The 16036-nt window shown below is 40.5% G+C and overlaps 1 protein-coding gene across 3 annotated transcripts in view; it reads left to right on the plus strand.

The window, feature by feature from the left end:
* Positions 1–16036, plus strand: part of LDLRAD3 (low density lipoprotein receptor class A domain containing 3) — a 119965-nt gene that overhangs the window by 97570 nt on the left and 6359 nt on the right. For all 3 annotated transcript variants that reach the window (XM_042038573.1, XM_042038574.1, XM_042038572.1), the window contains exon 5: positions 15589–15934. In XM_042038573.1, coding sequence (XP_041894507.1) covers positions 15589–15934 — 346 coding nt within the window. The remainder of the gene's footprint in view (positions 1–15588; positions 15935–16036) is intronic.

The following is a 16036-nucleotide window of genomic DNA, read 5'->3' on the forward strand; positions in this document are numbered from 1 at the left end:
CTGGCAGCTATCCCAGAGGTCCCTGTAGGACGTAACTCAGGAGAAAACAGAATTCTTACCATCATTGTGGTGGGTGTGTTCTTGGTCTGTTCCAAAGCCCTGGTGTGAACAGGAAGAGACTCTACTCAAGGTGACAATCCTCACTGTCTTGTCTGATGGGAAGTGCTTTGAACTGACGCCATGTGGCCTAAAAGACTCCTCTTTTCTTTCCCCTTTCCTGTACCACGCATTGTCCCCTATGAGAGCTCTGTTTCACTTGTAGTGACCTGACCCTGAGTACCGAGGTGGCTGAGTGAAATGATCACAATGATGAGTCAGAGGAGAAAAATATCAATCAAACATGAAGATATTTGGGGACTTGTGCATCAGTCCACTCTTACTGAGCTGACAAAGTTAGTGCTTAATAGGCTAGTTCCCTAAACCAGGTTGATTTATTTCCATGAAACACTCAGTTGCCATAGGCCTCAGGTATGTTTGGATTAAACTTGTTAAACCAGTGCTTCTTTGTAAGCATTGTATTACTGAGAATGGTATTTAAACTGTGCCGTAAGGGACAAATTCGTGTCCAGCATCCTGCCAGATTGAGGATTTTCCATTATACTGAGGTCATCCTGCTAACCTTCACTGGTTTCAAGGGAAAATAAGCTCATTTTAAACCACAGCAGTAATTAAATCTGCATGCCTACTTGACTGATTTAATGTTTAATTAAAGCAGAAGTATTGTGGTGGGGTAGTTGAAATAAATGACTGTTTGTAGGACTGACAGAATCTGATTTTTCTTCTTTTTTTTTCTTGGTATTTTTTAGGTTTTAAAAATGCTTCTTAGTGTGGTATGTAGGTATACGCTGAGAAATCCTTAGGAGATCTGAACTAGGATTTTTGAAGCATGTTTTCTGAGGTTTGGATAAGAGCATAGAAGACTTCCATCAGATAAAGATGCAGAGTACAAAAAAATAATGAATTTCACACCAAATCATTCATTGTATTTTTGTGTATACACCTGTGTAACACTTGCTAGTCATTAGCAGAATGAAGTTTCTTTGGTTAAGAAAATTTGAGACTGATTTACAAAGAGCTCTGCAATTTTATGTGGTTAGAAGTATTTAACTATAGCCAGTCTATGAAAATACACAACGGAATTTATGTTTTGCCTCACTTTTAAATTGGACATAGCAAACACATAGGGATTTTTCCTCATTGAATTGCAAATTATCTGTGAAACAGAAATCATTGCTTTCTGACACTGTACCAGTCTAGTTTGTTCAGAACCTCCTAGTTAATAATACACATGTGGCTCACAGGTTCACAGCTACTCACAGGCAGCTCTTAGTGTACAGAGACAGAACAAATACTGTATTCATTTGCTTTACTGGTAAGGATCACTTGTCAGAGGTCTTTATGACACTTGCTGAAAGAGCTTTCTTGGCATTCTTGGGCTCTTGACTTTCAGTGCTTTTTCTTATTAATTACTTTTTTAATTACTCCCCAGCCACCCTGATTTTTGTTGCCACAAGATATTGAACTACTGTACAGAATTGAAAGATTCTACAGAATCTGAAAACAAAAGATTGTAAGAGAAAATTCACCCATTGAGTCAGTGGCTTATAGAGATTGTGGAGGCGTAAGGAGCAAGTGCTCTCTTAGCAAACTTCTCTTGTGCTTTTGAAAATTGTCTATCTGATGAGAAATTTGCAAGATTTCTTGACAGATGAAAAAAATAGATTTGATTAAGCACAGCAAGATTGAAGCTTTGAAGTTAAGATTGAAAAGGTGTTTGAAATACAGACTTTGTTTCATTTAAAACAATAATGAATTATTTTAGTGGGCAAAACCCCCTAATATTGCCACTAAGATCCCAAGGACATAGGCTTAAATGAAAATAATCTTAATAGTGGATTGAGTTACATGGGGCTATATGGTGTGTGCCCCCAAAATCTCCTTTGGTTTGCTGAGGTGTGTCACTGGTTCTCTTTGTGTTGTGGAAATTGCTGGGATCCCCATCCAGGGGTTCTGCATCTTCTCTCTGTTGTCACAACATGGGGTTTGGTCGGTTCCTTAGTCGGTTGCAAGATTTTGCATTGTACAGTGTCCTTCACTGAAGGCACTCCCAAATCAATAAGTCATAATTGATTACAGAGACTACCCTAGAAAACGAGGAGACTGTGTGCTGCTGGGCTGAGTGAAAATTTTTCATGCAATTATTTTTCTAGACCAAGTCAAACTTTGGCTCTTGCCCTCTTCCCCTACTTCTTAAGGGAGGAAACGTTCATTACTTTTTCAGAATCGACTGTAGAACTGGATATCCAAAATCATTAGTTACCCTTGAAATATTAGGCACAATGCTTAAATCATAGATAAAATTCGAGGTCTGAGCTTGATCTAAGCTAACTGTGGCTGATAGTGGTCTGTGTCTCAGGTGGTGGCATGCTAACACACTGCATGACAGGCCAAGTGACACTGGGCAGCCTGAATGTTCTGTGAAGAGTGTAGCACTACTGAGCATATGGTTCATATGTATTAGAGCAACACTCTTATTTTAAATGATAAAATTTACAGTACTCCTCTATGCTATATTACTAAAAGCCATTAAAATCACATTTTGGTTATGGCACCATCTGAGGTAAAAGCACCATGCTTTCAAGAATGACTGGTTTGAAAAATTTTAATTTTCAATTAAGCTTGAAAGGACAAAGTGCAAAATTAACTAACTTGCAATTAATTTCAGTGGTAATTATGTAAAAAATTCCAGGCATATAGAAGATGAGAAGCATGGCATAATTAGTTGTGGAGGTTTTTACTGCTGTAATTACGGTGATGAATATGCATGAGGCTGTTTGGGGAAGGGAAGCACAGCAAGCAATTGTATTTAATTAAACTTCTAGCTGGCTTAGTTATGGAGACTGCTCTTTGTTTTAATCCCTTCAAAACTGCAGTGACACTCCCAAGGCAGGGTAGTTACACCCCAGAGTGTGAAAATTGCATTTTAGGATTTCTTTTTCCTGGGTGGAGGTCTCCCAGGTCATCTGCCACTTTACGAATCACAGGTAACCATTATGTTCCAATTTGACAACTCTTGAAACTTTTGTGAAAAGCCCGATGAAAGCAAATTGCAGCATCTATTGTTTGTGTATTTAAAATGTTCAAAGAGAAGGATGTTGAGTTGCACAGGTAAGCATGATGCAGAGGAGCCAGCAAGCACAAGACACGAGTGACTGCTATACAGAGTGATGTTAGGATCAGTCAGACCTTTAGCATCCAGAGGTCTTTGTTTATGGGGTCCTTATCTACTGGAACAAAACTAGCTGAAAAATTAAAGAAAAGTTGTTTGTAAAGGCAGCAAGGAGTCATACAGACCGAGTGTGTGTCTGGGGTTTGTTTTGCATTTTTATTCAGTATTTTCTAGATATTTGGTATGTTTCACTTAGTCTAGAATCCAGTGTGATTTGGACCTTTCTTTTTCTTTTAATTTTCTTTCCTAATTTGTGTTTAGACAAGTTTTTAAGCTCAGACATAAGCATATTAAATCAGCCTTCATCTTCAATGTGTGAGCACTGTATGTAGACAGCTTGTTAAAATACCACAGAGTGTTGGGGAGGACAGTACTGGGTTGCTCAAGGATAATTAAGTGCACCTTAAGAATGAAGCAGTAAAGCTGCCTCCTCTTTGATAGTAAAGAAAAAGTAAATAATTCATTAAAGTGTGTGTGTGTGGAGAGCAGGGTATGGCTGATGGAAGCTGAGAACTCCCAATTTCTGATCCTGGCTGACAATCTTTAGCTGTGCAACTGGAAACGAATAGTTTTATTAATTTAAGTCTTGCTTTTTAGGTAAGGAATAGGTTTACCTATCTTGTTGGATTACTGTAACATTTATGTGATTTGTCTCTAAATACTTAAAGGAATAGTACTGTAAAAAATACTGGAGTTGGCTGTTTGCATCTGTACTATGAAGGAGTAGTAGTAAATGGTTTTGTTTCTTCTTCTTTCAAATTAGATAAACTCTTAACCTTTCTTGCTTTAAGAATGGTTTTTAAAATTGCAGCAGATGCTCGTGTGTGTGTGTAAATGGAAACATGTCTCAGCTATTACAAATTATGCTCCCTAGAAGCTTTTACCCAGCCCACAGTCCCCCGTCTTTTGTTTAAATTTAGTCATGAAGCATCATTTTACTTATTTTCTCTTCCTGAGAAGTGTTTCACTAAATTTGTCTTGTATCTTTTCCCTTTTCCCCTTGTTCGCCTTTAGTTCTGATCTGCCCAATAATCTAAGAATTAGTCACTGGGCTTATTTTTTATAACCCGTGGCTATTATAAATACTTCAATCATGTCTCCTCTTCAGAGTATTTTCTCAAGACTAAATAAATCATGCTTTTTTTTCTCTTGATATTTAAGCCCTGTTTCCCCCATTCATCATCTTTGTTTCTCGTGCTGTACTCTCATCTACCTAATTCTGTCTTCGAGTAAGCTGGCCAAAACAGACTGCCAGTGTTCGGACATGGTTTCATTGGGGTTTTGCAGAATCATGCCATAATACAGTTCATATCCTTCCCTTGTGATAAGCCGGTTTTCTATTAACCTTCTTTACCACTGCTATGCATTAGCCAAAGTTTCTGTCAATAAAGGCTTGTTCTCATGTGACACATTAGCTAATTCAGTGCCTTTTAAGCGATGCTAAGCCGTACTAATCATTATTATTTGCCTCCAGTCTTTTCACGCAGAATGAGAACTATAAGTATGCCACCAAAAATCTCTTCATTTGCCCTTGCATACAGTAATTATCTTGACATAGTGATTAATAATTATTATTCTTGCCTCTTAATACTAATTTTAAAATACATTTTTCTTTCTTGCATTGTACACATGCTTTTCATTTCAAGAATTGCACAATTCAGTATGACTAGTTTAGTCAGTTAGCCAGGGTCAAAGGGAAAATAAATGTTTCCACAATTTCTCTGGAAACAAAAAACAAGACTAAATCTTCAGCAAGAATAAAATCTGGCACTCTCACATTCATTAGGCTGCATTTGACAGTGCTGAATAAACAACCTTTCATCAAGTGCAGCAATTTCCTTCGTTCTATAATGAAAGATATTTTTTGCTTAATTTATTTATATGAAAACTTGCTGAAGTGAGACCAAAATTTTTATAATGCATTTTTCAAAAAGAAAAGTTCTGGATAAAGTCCCAGGTACTATAATACCTTGATTTACTGTCTGAAATGTTGTGCTAAGTCCATCCACAGGGGAAAGGTATCCAAGTGTCCTCTGCACACTAAAGGAGGAGATGAGCTCCTCCTTCCTTTATGGATGCATGGCTAGCTTCTAAGGCTTATAGAATTTATTGGTTTGTCAATGAAGTATGAAATCCTACTGAACTTGGCAGAAGAATGGGATCATGTAACAAGTGATAGGACATTCTTTACCAGAGGAGCTCCATCCTTATTGTTAGAAGGCGTTTTTCATCTTTTTTCTGTTTATCTGAAGACAGGTTTGGTGAAACAAACACAGGTTTGTCAGCTCACCAGGAGAAATAACCCAAATTTAGGTTTTATGGGGTGTTTTGGGCTATTCAATTGGCAGGGTGAAGGCGTTGCTATTTCTTTTTTGACTACAGGCCAGTGTATACATTGAGGACTGTCAGAGGTGTCAGGGTACTTGCAAAGCGTACCTAGACCATTGTTGGCTTGAGAGGATCTGTTCCAGTGCTGCATTCTCCTTGCCACTTACCAAGTTGCACCTCACACCAGAGCTACACATGTGGGTTGTAAGTTATTGTGGTGCTTTGCCTTTGGGGGTAAGTGGTTCAGATTCAACCTGGATTGTAGATAGTTAAAATTTACAGGATTTTTTATACTCTGCAGAAAAACTTCAGGAAGGTCTCCTGAGTATGTACAGGAATGATAGTCCCTATGATAAAACCATCAGAGTGGTCAGGGTATCTGGAAATCTAAAGGCATGGAGGCGTGTGGTGCTGCTACTGTTTATTCACTGACAAAGGCAGCAGCTCTGATCAATTAGACATATGAAATAAAGCTGTGATCTCTCATGTTAGTCATGTGGTACACTTCCCTGCAGTGTTTGAAAGCCCTGCACTTATATCGTTAGAGCAGGCATGGTTTTGATTCTCATTCATTTCAAAGTTCTGTATTTAAAAATGTTAAAAGCTTCCCTGCAATGTTGTCTTCAGCCTAAACAATCCTGATTCTTACAACCCTTCTTGGTAGTTAGTGTCTCTGTGGGCATCTGGTAATTCATGTTGTTCTCCACCAAGCTCTGATTCACCTTCGCTTTTTTTTTTAAGTGTGATGTCCTGAGCTGGATAAATGCTCGAGCAGACACTTTGCTAGACCTGGATTCTGTTTCGATTGTATTTTTCACTGCCAGTCAGCATGCTGTTCTCTGCTGACTACATGTGATCCTGCCCATTTCTGCTATTTTTTGAATAATTTTTAATTTTTATCTCATCTAGCAGAGTTGGTATTGCCTAACAGCAAGCTGAATAAGCATTCTCAGTCATTCAGGTAATTAATGAATAGTTTCAGGTTCAGAGGAGAGCCTTTTGGACCCTCCTGAAAAGCTTTCAATTTTCTAATGAGCCCCTGGCAGCCACAGCCTTTGAGTTTCCCTCCCACTCCCTATTTTCAGTGTCATCTTTTCTGATCAAGTGAGATTTTTATCAGAGGATGAAAAGCACATGTTTATCTTCTTCCTGGTGTTAATGCCTTCCAGATGCTTGTTAGTGTCCCATTTGTGTACACTGGCTTTCAAATGCAGCTTTTTTCTTTTTCTTCTCTTCGCTTCATTTGCTTCTGCATTCTTTCTTCTCCCCTCTCTCTTTCTCTGGCATTTGACAGTCTGGGTCTTGTGATCAGGAAGGCCAAAAAGGGCTATGAAATAGCTGCTTCCACAGCCAATTGCTGTCTTCTCTGCTGTTGTATGCTACTCTTTTCTTTTTTTTTTTTTTCTGTATGTATATATAATATTTAAGGAAATATTTAGACTTTGATTTGCAATCAGGTACAATGTCTGTGAAGACCTTCCTGAAGGTGGAACCTGAATGCAGTGAAGCTACTAAGGCCACTGTTTGGCAACAGTTTCTTGAGTTTACAGAGCTTGTGGCTGAAAGGAAACATTAGTTTGTATGTCAAACAATTGTAATGCAGAGTCAGGATAACTTTAAGAAGCAAAGCATCTCATAATGTAACTTCACACAGGTGCACTGTTTTGTGAAACCAAGAACTGAGCTCCATCTTAGTTTGGACTGAGTTTCTACCCACATCCACTCAGTTGTCGTAGTCTTGATTTCCTCTCCAGTCTCCTTTGGCTTCCTAGAGCCAGAAGGTAGCCTGCAGGCTCGTGCTGGAGTAGATTTGCTGCTGGTTTCTTCTGTGGCATCCTAGAAGCAGTCATTGAAGGGGGGCATTGAGTAGGTATGAATGAATGGGTGATGTGAAATGGGACCCGAGGGAAGGGATTAGGTGACCTGGAAGGTATTGCTGTCTGTCTCTTCAAATTTGTTTCTTTTTTTACTCAAGATCACAACCTGCTCATGTTTTCTAAATTGTTAGGATTGTTAATATCTTGAACAAGTGAAGCTGTGTGCACTGTGTATCTGGCAACATCTCCTCTTAACAATTCTAGAAAAAAAATAGGATTGACAACAGTAATATGTAAAACAGGACATGGACGTTGTACTAACACTTTCTCAAAAATCAGAGCCATTAAAATACAGTTCTTGAACGATTAGCCTAAATTTATAAACTGCTTATAAACTTAGTCTAATATAGATTTAAATCACATTTAAGCACTATTTCTTGCCATGTATACCTGACTGCAGGCTCCATAAATCCTGCACTGCATTTCTTCAAGCCTTATTATCCTTCTTACGCTCCAGCTGTTCATAGCACTAATCAGCACCCAGGAAAAAGTTAATGTGCACATTCTAGCTGAGCACTGTGTGTCTCTTCTTGCCAGCCTCCAGAATAAACACTACAAAAATGCAATTCAGCTGTCCTGCACAGCATCCCATGTTCAGCTTTTTCCAGACATTCTATTGAAATAACATGCATTTTTTTCAGGCATGCAGATCACTCAAACTGGTAACAGTTTTGCAGTGGGTGTAATTTAGTTTCAGAGTTGATAGATGATGAAAACACTAGCATTTCATCCACACATTTTCATTTTAATTAGTTTACTTTTTGTTTTTATTTGTTGGGTTTTTCTGCCTTCTAGATATTCACATGATTGCAAGGAGTGTTAGTGGAATATGTCATGGAAACGTGGATTCTAAGCACTTGAGGTCAAGACTGGAATAGGAAAGGCAAAGCCACCCATGGCCTTTGCCAGACTTGTTTTTCATCATGCTTTTGACTTGGAACTGTACTGAAGACCTTTCAGAGTTAATCAAGGTAGGGCATGCCTTTGTCCTGGCAGGGAGCTGATCCAATGTCCAGGCTCTTTCCTGGCTCAGAGCTCTGATTAACCTTCGCAGAAGACAGCAGAGTGCACTTGCACATAAGTTTGCCAGGGTTGCCGAGGGGATTTGGTAGAAAATAGCATGCTTTAGTTAAAGAACTGAAGCTGATATTACAGAATCAAAGAACCATTAGGGTTGGAAGGGACCTCTTGAATGTCTCCAGAGAGGGAGATGCCATGATTTCCTTGGACAGCCTGTTCCAGTGCTGTGCCACCCTCAGCATAAAGGATTTCTTCCTCACGATGAGGTGGAACTTCTTGTGTTTGAGTGTGTATCCATTATTCCTTAAATATTGGAGACTGAGTAACTTGGGTCTTGCTGGTTGAATTTCACAGTTCTGTTAGCTTTTCCATTGAAACCTTCTATTGTTTTAACTTTCAAGACTATCTTATGCTACTCATTAATGATACACAGGGGAGTACACAGCAACCAAAGACCCCAAACCTGGATTTTTATGCAGTTGAGGAATACTGTTTGTGCCTGGAGCCAGGTGAGACTGGAATATCTATTGGGAGATTGGGGGAAAGAGCAGGCTGTGCTTCAGGATCAATGGCTCTTATCTCCAACTTAGGCACCTTGCTTTAACTGGAGCTGGAGCCTGGGAGGTGTGTAGTTGTCACGTGTATTGGTAAGAGCACCAGAGCATGTTTATGCCATAAAGATAATACTGTTTTTTTCTTTGAAGCACATTCTTGATTTCTTTCATAAGCTTGGTCTACCAAAGAGCCTTCTGGTGGGTACAGCTTGAGATTTTTCTTCTGCAAGCAGGTTTAATTTAATGCTTGGGAGGGGCCAATAGTAGCACAAGCCCCTAAAGCTTTCAGTGCCCCAGACTCTTCCTGAGTGGCATCTTTTGTCATAAAATGTTACAAGAACTCTATAGTAACTAATTTCATGGCGGCCTCCTTGATGGTGGCACTCCATTTCCAAAGGAGAAAGAGGAGACAAACAGAAGTAACTGAACCACTGCATTTAGAGAACATTTTTAGAACAAAGTTCTTCCTTTTTATGTTCTACCCCTGCTTTTGGTATTCGTTTTTGTACTGGCTATGATTTAATCAAAGTACACCACTATCCTATCACGTGTCCAGGAAGTGCTGCCTAGATCAATGCTGGAGTAATCCTGAATTACATTGGAGTAACACTTTAATTTCCTCCTTGGGCTCCATCCAGCTGCCAAGTCTGGACCTTTTGTTTCTGTGTTTTATGGCAGATTTTGGCTTTGCAGGTTTTTACATTGCTGCCAAGTTAATTTTAGAACTTTAGTTGCCATGACTACTGCTAAGTATTTCTTAGTTCTCTACATATTTGCTCAGTTTGCTGCTTTTCTTTTCTTTGTGTGTGTGTGTGAAGTGCATGGAGTAATTATCCTGCCCTGCAGAAGATAAAAAAGGATGGCATGTGAGAGGTGAGGCTCTTGATCTTCAGGCTGACTCAGCTGCTCTTTTAGAGCAGCTGCAAAGACTTGAAAGCCCAGCTCTCGTAGTGCGTGGTCAGGAGGAGGATTTAAGTCTGGGGAGGAAGGCACTGGTAATGCGCTCATTCTGGTGCACTGAATGAGGTGTGCTGGCACTGCTTCTAATTCTGCTGACTGCTACTGTCCTGAGGTTTATCTGTGTCTTGCTGGCTACTTGTATAACTATATATAGCTCCAAGTCTTGAACTTAGCTGTACATTCTTGGGAACATAAGCATTGTTTTTCTCAGAGCCTCTAAAGTGCATTATACAGAGAAATCCTATTTCATTGCTCAGAGCTCAAGTTGTTACACTAATACCAATAGGGATTTTAAAAAAATTATATGTATGTACAGCTAATAAGTTCTTCATATCAAGAGGTCCTACTCTGTTTATGCAGGCAAGATCATGACTATCTTTTCAGTCATCTGAAAGAATAGGTAAAGACAGAGCACCCAGTGGTATTTAGACTTCTGCTTGATATTGAAACACTTAGACTTTTGAGGAAAATGCAGTTCTTGTCAGCTTGGGAGGATGTCCTGAGAATGTAGGAACATCACTGTCTGGTTTTCAGGTGGCGACAGCCTGGCAAGGAGCCGGCAGAGATGGAGAAAATGACCTGATGGGCAACTTCAAGAGCTGGGAATAGATACGCCCTTTGCTCCAGCTTGTTAGATCGAGGGCTGTTGTGGTTGCTGTGGTTCTGATCTCTGAGCATTAGGGACAGTGATTAGCAGGGAGTTAAACACAGGATAACCTGGTGCCATTTGAAGCCAGGACATCTGTGCAGATACCTGTTGTCTGTGTCTGTGAAGTCATCACTGTTCTAGACATGCCTGGAAGGAACTTCATCGTGGTGGTTTCCCAGAAATCTTACCCATTTATCAAGTACCTGTTCAGCAAAGATGTAATCATATTGTATTCCTCTGGCCAATTCCCATAGATAAGGTCTGTTTAGTATGTGTAACACCTCCATTAGTGAATCTCTCTCCCGTGCCTGAAACAGAGAGAGCCATAGCAGGGCAAAAACATGCTTTGAATACAGTTGAAAACCAATCCTTTTTTCTGGTGTCTATGGGAACTGTGAAGCTGTTCAGGAGGGGAACAATGGTAACCTAGTATGAGACTGCATGAGGTCAAGGTGCTGTGTAGTCTGGGAGAGATCTTGTTTGTAGCACTGAGAAGGGCAATAGGGAAAAAAATAACTCAGTTAGAGAAACATCACTAGAATAAAGAGTATTCTGAGAGTTCGGTGCACAAAATCTATGTAAGATTTGTTTTAGCAGGATATAAAATCATCAAGGATGAGAAATTTAGTAAGAGTTTTGGGAGACTTAGCTGGATGCCCTAAGAACTCCAAACACAGAAAGTAAATAATGTGCAGAGGCTCTGCCTGTCTGCATTTGATTTTTGTTGCCTTTAACCTTCCAAGCTGCAGCTCTGCACTTGAACCAGTTGGAATTTCAATGTGTTGTTACAGTAGCATCTTTGTTGGAGATGGACCATGACTCGTGCTCATTAAGGCTACAGATGTCTGCTCAGATTATGTATTTCAAAAGCTTTTTCTCCAATGAACTGTGAAAAGCCAGGCTTGAGCAGAGGATTGTGAAAGATAAAATAATAGCCTCTCATGCCTATGTCTGGCAGACTTAATGCAGTTACTCTCAGATCTTTTTTTAAACTTTGAGACAGCAAATTTGTTCACAGTCAATAAAATAGACCTCTGAGCACAACCTGCTATGTTTTCTTTATCAGTGTTTTCCTAAATTATTCACAAGGCTTTTTACACTCCAAAAATCTCTAATCTGTGAATTCAGCATTTCCCAGATACTAGGGTTTAATAGGCATAAGTGACATTGATAAACTGTTTATATGTGGCTTGATAGAAAATGGATCTTCTTAAGGGGAAAAAAAAGCACAAAATAAGAAATGCTCCTTGAATTTAAATTAAACTTGCTTGCCCACTCACTCTTTTTCATGAATTTGCACTTAGTAGCAGAGCAGACAGAACTTTTTAAACCTACCTGGATAACACCTGCTTCTCCTGGGAGAAGATAACTGAATTACTGAGAAATTCAGTTCAATGGCTTCTATGATGTGTAAACATTTGCTGAAAATTATTAGAGCAGAGCTGAAGAGTAGTGGATTTTGTTTCCTTAAGTAGTTGTGCATGTCCAGCTGAGAGTTTTCAGGTGTTCTCCGTATCTCACCTTCTCCCTTTTACATCATGTGCAAAATGGATAGAGGTTCATCAGGCAGTCTCAGCTCAGTACCCCTTATTCCCCTCCACACCTCTGAATATTCACTGGGCTGTACAAAAAGACCTCCAGAATGTTATCAAGGAGTTCTAAGAAGTTACTCACTTCAAAGTGAGTAACAATATATGAAGACAAAGCAAAAACTTTATGTAAGAGTCTCCTGTATGCAAAACTGTCTCATAGTTCTGCTACTTTTGTTTTAGCTGTGCCAAAGAGCAATTTTGTTGCCAAAGCATTATTTTGGAAGACCATTAAGGGCAGTTCGCCTCTTTAGGGCTGAAAGCCAAGCAGTGTTGATAGGCTCAGGTAATGTTACTTTCATCTTTTTTGGGTTTGGATTTACTGACCTTGCTAGAAAAGAGAGGTGAGGTACGGGTTGGTCTTTCATGGCATAAATTATACCACAGCAGAAGTGAAATGCCACTGGACTTCACTTGTGAGCATGGTTTGCTAAGAGACCTTTGGTTATATCTTCTTGGCCCAGAAAACCCACCTATAAGGCAAGAGTAAGGTTGTTACTGTGGGGAAAGAAGACTTAGTTTCAGTGATAGCTGAATCTTCCTAGTTAGAACTCCATCTCAGGTACAGTCTGTTCCTGGGCAGGTATAAAGGCTATGCATGTTTAGGGAGCTGGATTCTCTGCATGGGGAGGGTGTCTCCATGCAAATCCTCAACACTGCCTGGGGCACAAGAAAGAGCACTTGACAAATGAACAGATTCTTTCCTCTTCACAGCGTGTATCTGTACTTCTCTGTGCAGCTTCGTGTTAGAGACACATGGGCTAGAATTAGCTGAACTGATGGAGATGCTAATTCCAATGCCAAATGCAATATTGCTGTGTTGGCCGGTTCAAAGGTTGCACCAGACAGCACTGCTCAAAACAGCACCCTAATGGCTCTGCTGCTGGCTCAGAGACCTCTACACACATCTGCAGGCATGCCCTTAGATTGCTCTGGGTTTCAGAGGGACATTGAACTAAATGGGAATACAAGGAACAGATCTAAACACACCTGAAAAGCAACAGAGTTAACTGGTAAGTAGATGATGTTTCATTAGCCACAGTAATCCCAGATCTCCAAAACAGCATGTTAACTGCAAAGTTACTCCAAATCTCTGCAAAAGATGTCCATGGTTGTTGTATGAAAAGGATTGTAAAAGCAGGTAAGAGATGTTTTGTTTCACCCTGTTCTAAAGCTGGTCATCAGGTCCCGTCTGACTTTTGACAAAGTAGTTTTTCTTCAGCAGTCTGGTTAACCTGTTTGAATTTCTAGAGCTGGTTCTTGTAGGACCTGGAAGATGCTATCCTAAACAGGTGGATAACTTTGAAAGTTTGGAAAAAAGTTGATGGATAATTCACTTCTCATGTTTCTTCCCTTTTAGTAAGATGGAGATTATACAGAGAAGGGACTGTGCTGCTGCGGAATGAGCCTATGGTAACTAATTAGGTCTCATCAGGTCTGCAAAGGCATCCTGTTTGCAGCCTTATGCCAATGCACTGTAACCAGTGAGCCAAGCTGAATGAGAGTCTTGTGGTATTTCAGTGGGATGTCATAATAGATTGACCTTCCTTGCACTTGCTGCAGGAAGTAGTATTCATGCATGGGTCAGTCCTTGCAAATAAATTTCTTGATGTTTGCATAGAAATGATCTGCTTGTCATTATATTCCCTGTGTTGGCCCTTGTCTGTGGTATGTGACATGAATTCATTTCTTGGCTGTTGAATTTAGGGAGTGTATTAAAGGAGCCAGAGTAATACGTGATGAGCTGTAATTAAAATTACTAATGCATGTCAATTCCTTTCCTTCCTTCTGCTTTCATTTACATTCCTCCTGCAGACTTGGTTCACTTTGCTGAGTGAGCCAGAGACCCAATGTTGACTGGAAACAGTGATTTTTGCTTTCTCTAGCACAGTTGCATGGGGAAATAAAGTTAGTGAAGATCCTCCCTGAGGTGTTACACTAAGGTGTTACACTAAGCACCAGGAAAAGTCTGTGGCTTGTGGCTGGCCTGCAAAGCTCTGGTGTGTGGTTGTAGTGGCATCATCAGTAGAACAGATCTATCTGAGTGGTAGTTTTCATAGTTGGTAGCTGGACCAATAATGACAGAATGGTTTGGGTTGGAATGGACCATAAAGAGCATCTCTTTCCAACCCTGTGAGCAGGGACACCCTCCGCTAGACCAGGTTGCTCAAAGCTCCATCCGGCCTGGCCTTGAACACTTCCAGGGATGGGGCATCCACAGCTTCTCTGGGCAACCTGTTCCAGTTCCTCACTACTCTCATAGTGAAGAAATCATGTTTCTTTGTTCTGGTACAGTCTTTTTTTCCCATCTCATCTCTTCTTATGAAAGCATCTATGCTTTAAAATGGAGATGTTTAAAGGATTCACCATTTTATGTTGTATTATCTTACTAACAAATGCAGAAGCTATTTTTAGTGATGCTGGAAATTGTTGTTTGGTGTTTAAGTATGGAAGTGAGTTACCAAAATCAAATATTCAGAGATACCTAAAGCATCTTGATGAGAACAATGGGTGCTTGAGTAAAGCTCTCCATTATGCTGGGCACAGTCAGTGTATATTTCATTATCTGTTGTTAGAGAAATATATTAGTGGCTCTGTTGCAATTCTAAATGACTAAAAAGCAGTTTTGCTTGATAGGGAAAAGAAAGGAAAATCATATGCTAAGACTTACTGTGCCAGCCTTCTGCGGTAGGAAATTAAGAATTTGAATGGATCATGCTGTTGTAATTGTGTGGATTTGGGGTTCTGTTTGTTTGGTTTGGTTTTTACTCAGCCTCATATTTTTCTTGAGGTAGATGAATGTCAGAATAGCCTGTTTGAGGCTGTAAGGAATTACAGGCTGCACAGAGAGAGAAATTCCTGCCCAAAAAAATATTGCTCAATGGCTGCACGATCTTGTGAACATGGGGCTTAAATGGCGTCAGGGGAATGTAAAGTAAGAAAAAGAAAAGTGAGTATTGCACATTCTACATGTCTGATTCTAGTGAGCTTTGCCAGGTGCAGCTGAGGTACTGCCGTTATGGCTTGGATCTGGGTGTCTCACCTGGAAACAAAAGTTCTGACTATTAAGTAGGGGTGGGAGAGAGACTCCCATGATAATGCTCATGCTTCCTACTATGATGTGTGTTTTCCTCTTTCTCAGCTTATCTCTCCCTGGTAGTTTATGTGCTGGCACTTGCTGCGGGCGAGGATGGACTGAGGGATACTCTGCCAATCTCCAATTTGCATGCATGTGCTTTTAATAAGCTCGTTTTCCACAATCTGAAAGAAAAAGGAAAACTTTCTTCTGTCACACAGCGTGTTAGCAGAAAACACAGCATAGGCCAAAAGCAGTTGTATACTGAAACCAATCTCAGGCTTCCTTTTTCCTTTTGTCTTGCAGAGGCAGGGAGCGGCCAAGATTACGTGACGTCCGAAAATCAGCTGCTCTACTACCCGAGTATCACCTATGCCATCATTGGCAGCTCTGTCATTTTCGTGCTCGTGGTGGCCTTTCTTGCCTTAGTGCTGCACCACCAGCGCAAGCGCAACAATCTGATGGCGCTGCCGGTGCAGCGCCTGCAGCACCCCGTGCTGCTGTCCCGCCTGGTGGTCCTCGACCACCCGCACCACTGCAGTGTCACCTACAGCGTCAACAACGGCATCCAGTATGTGGCCAGCCAGCCCTACCACAGGCCAGGGGACCTGGACTCCCCGCCCTCCTATTCAGAGGCCGTGCTTGACCAAAGGTACGTACGGGAGCTGATTCTGGGCCCTCCAAAGCGTCACTCTGCTGACTGCAGCTCTGGTAATCTGTGCTGCTGCCCCCCACTTATTGCTGCTTCTGACAG

The sequence above is a fragment of the Corvus kubaryi genome, unplaced genomic scaffold, assembly GCF_017639235.1.
Source record: "Corvus kubaryi isolate FWS band 111438036 unplaced genomic scaffold, C.kubaryi_AGA036_p1.0 37392, whole genome shotgun sequence".
NCBI classification, from domain to species: Eukaryota; Metazoa; Chordata; class Aves; order Passeriformes; family Corvidae; genus Corvus; species Corvus kubaryi.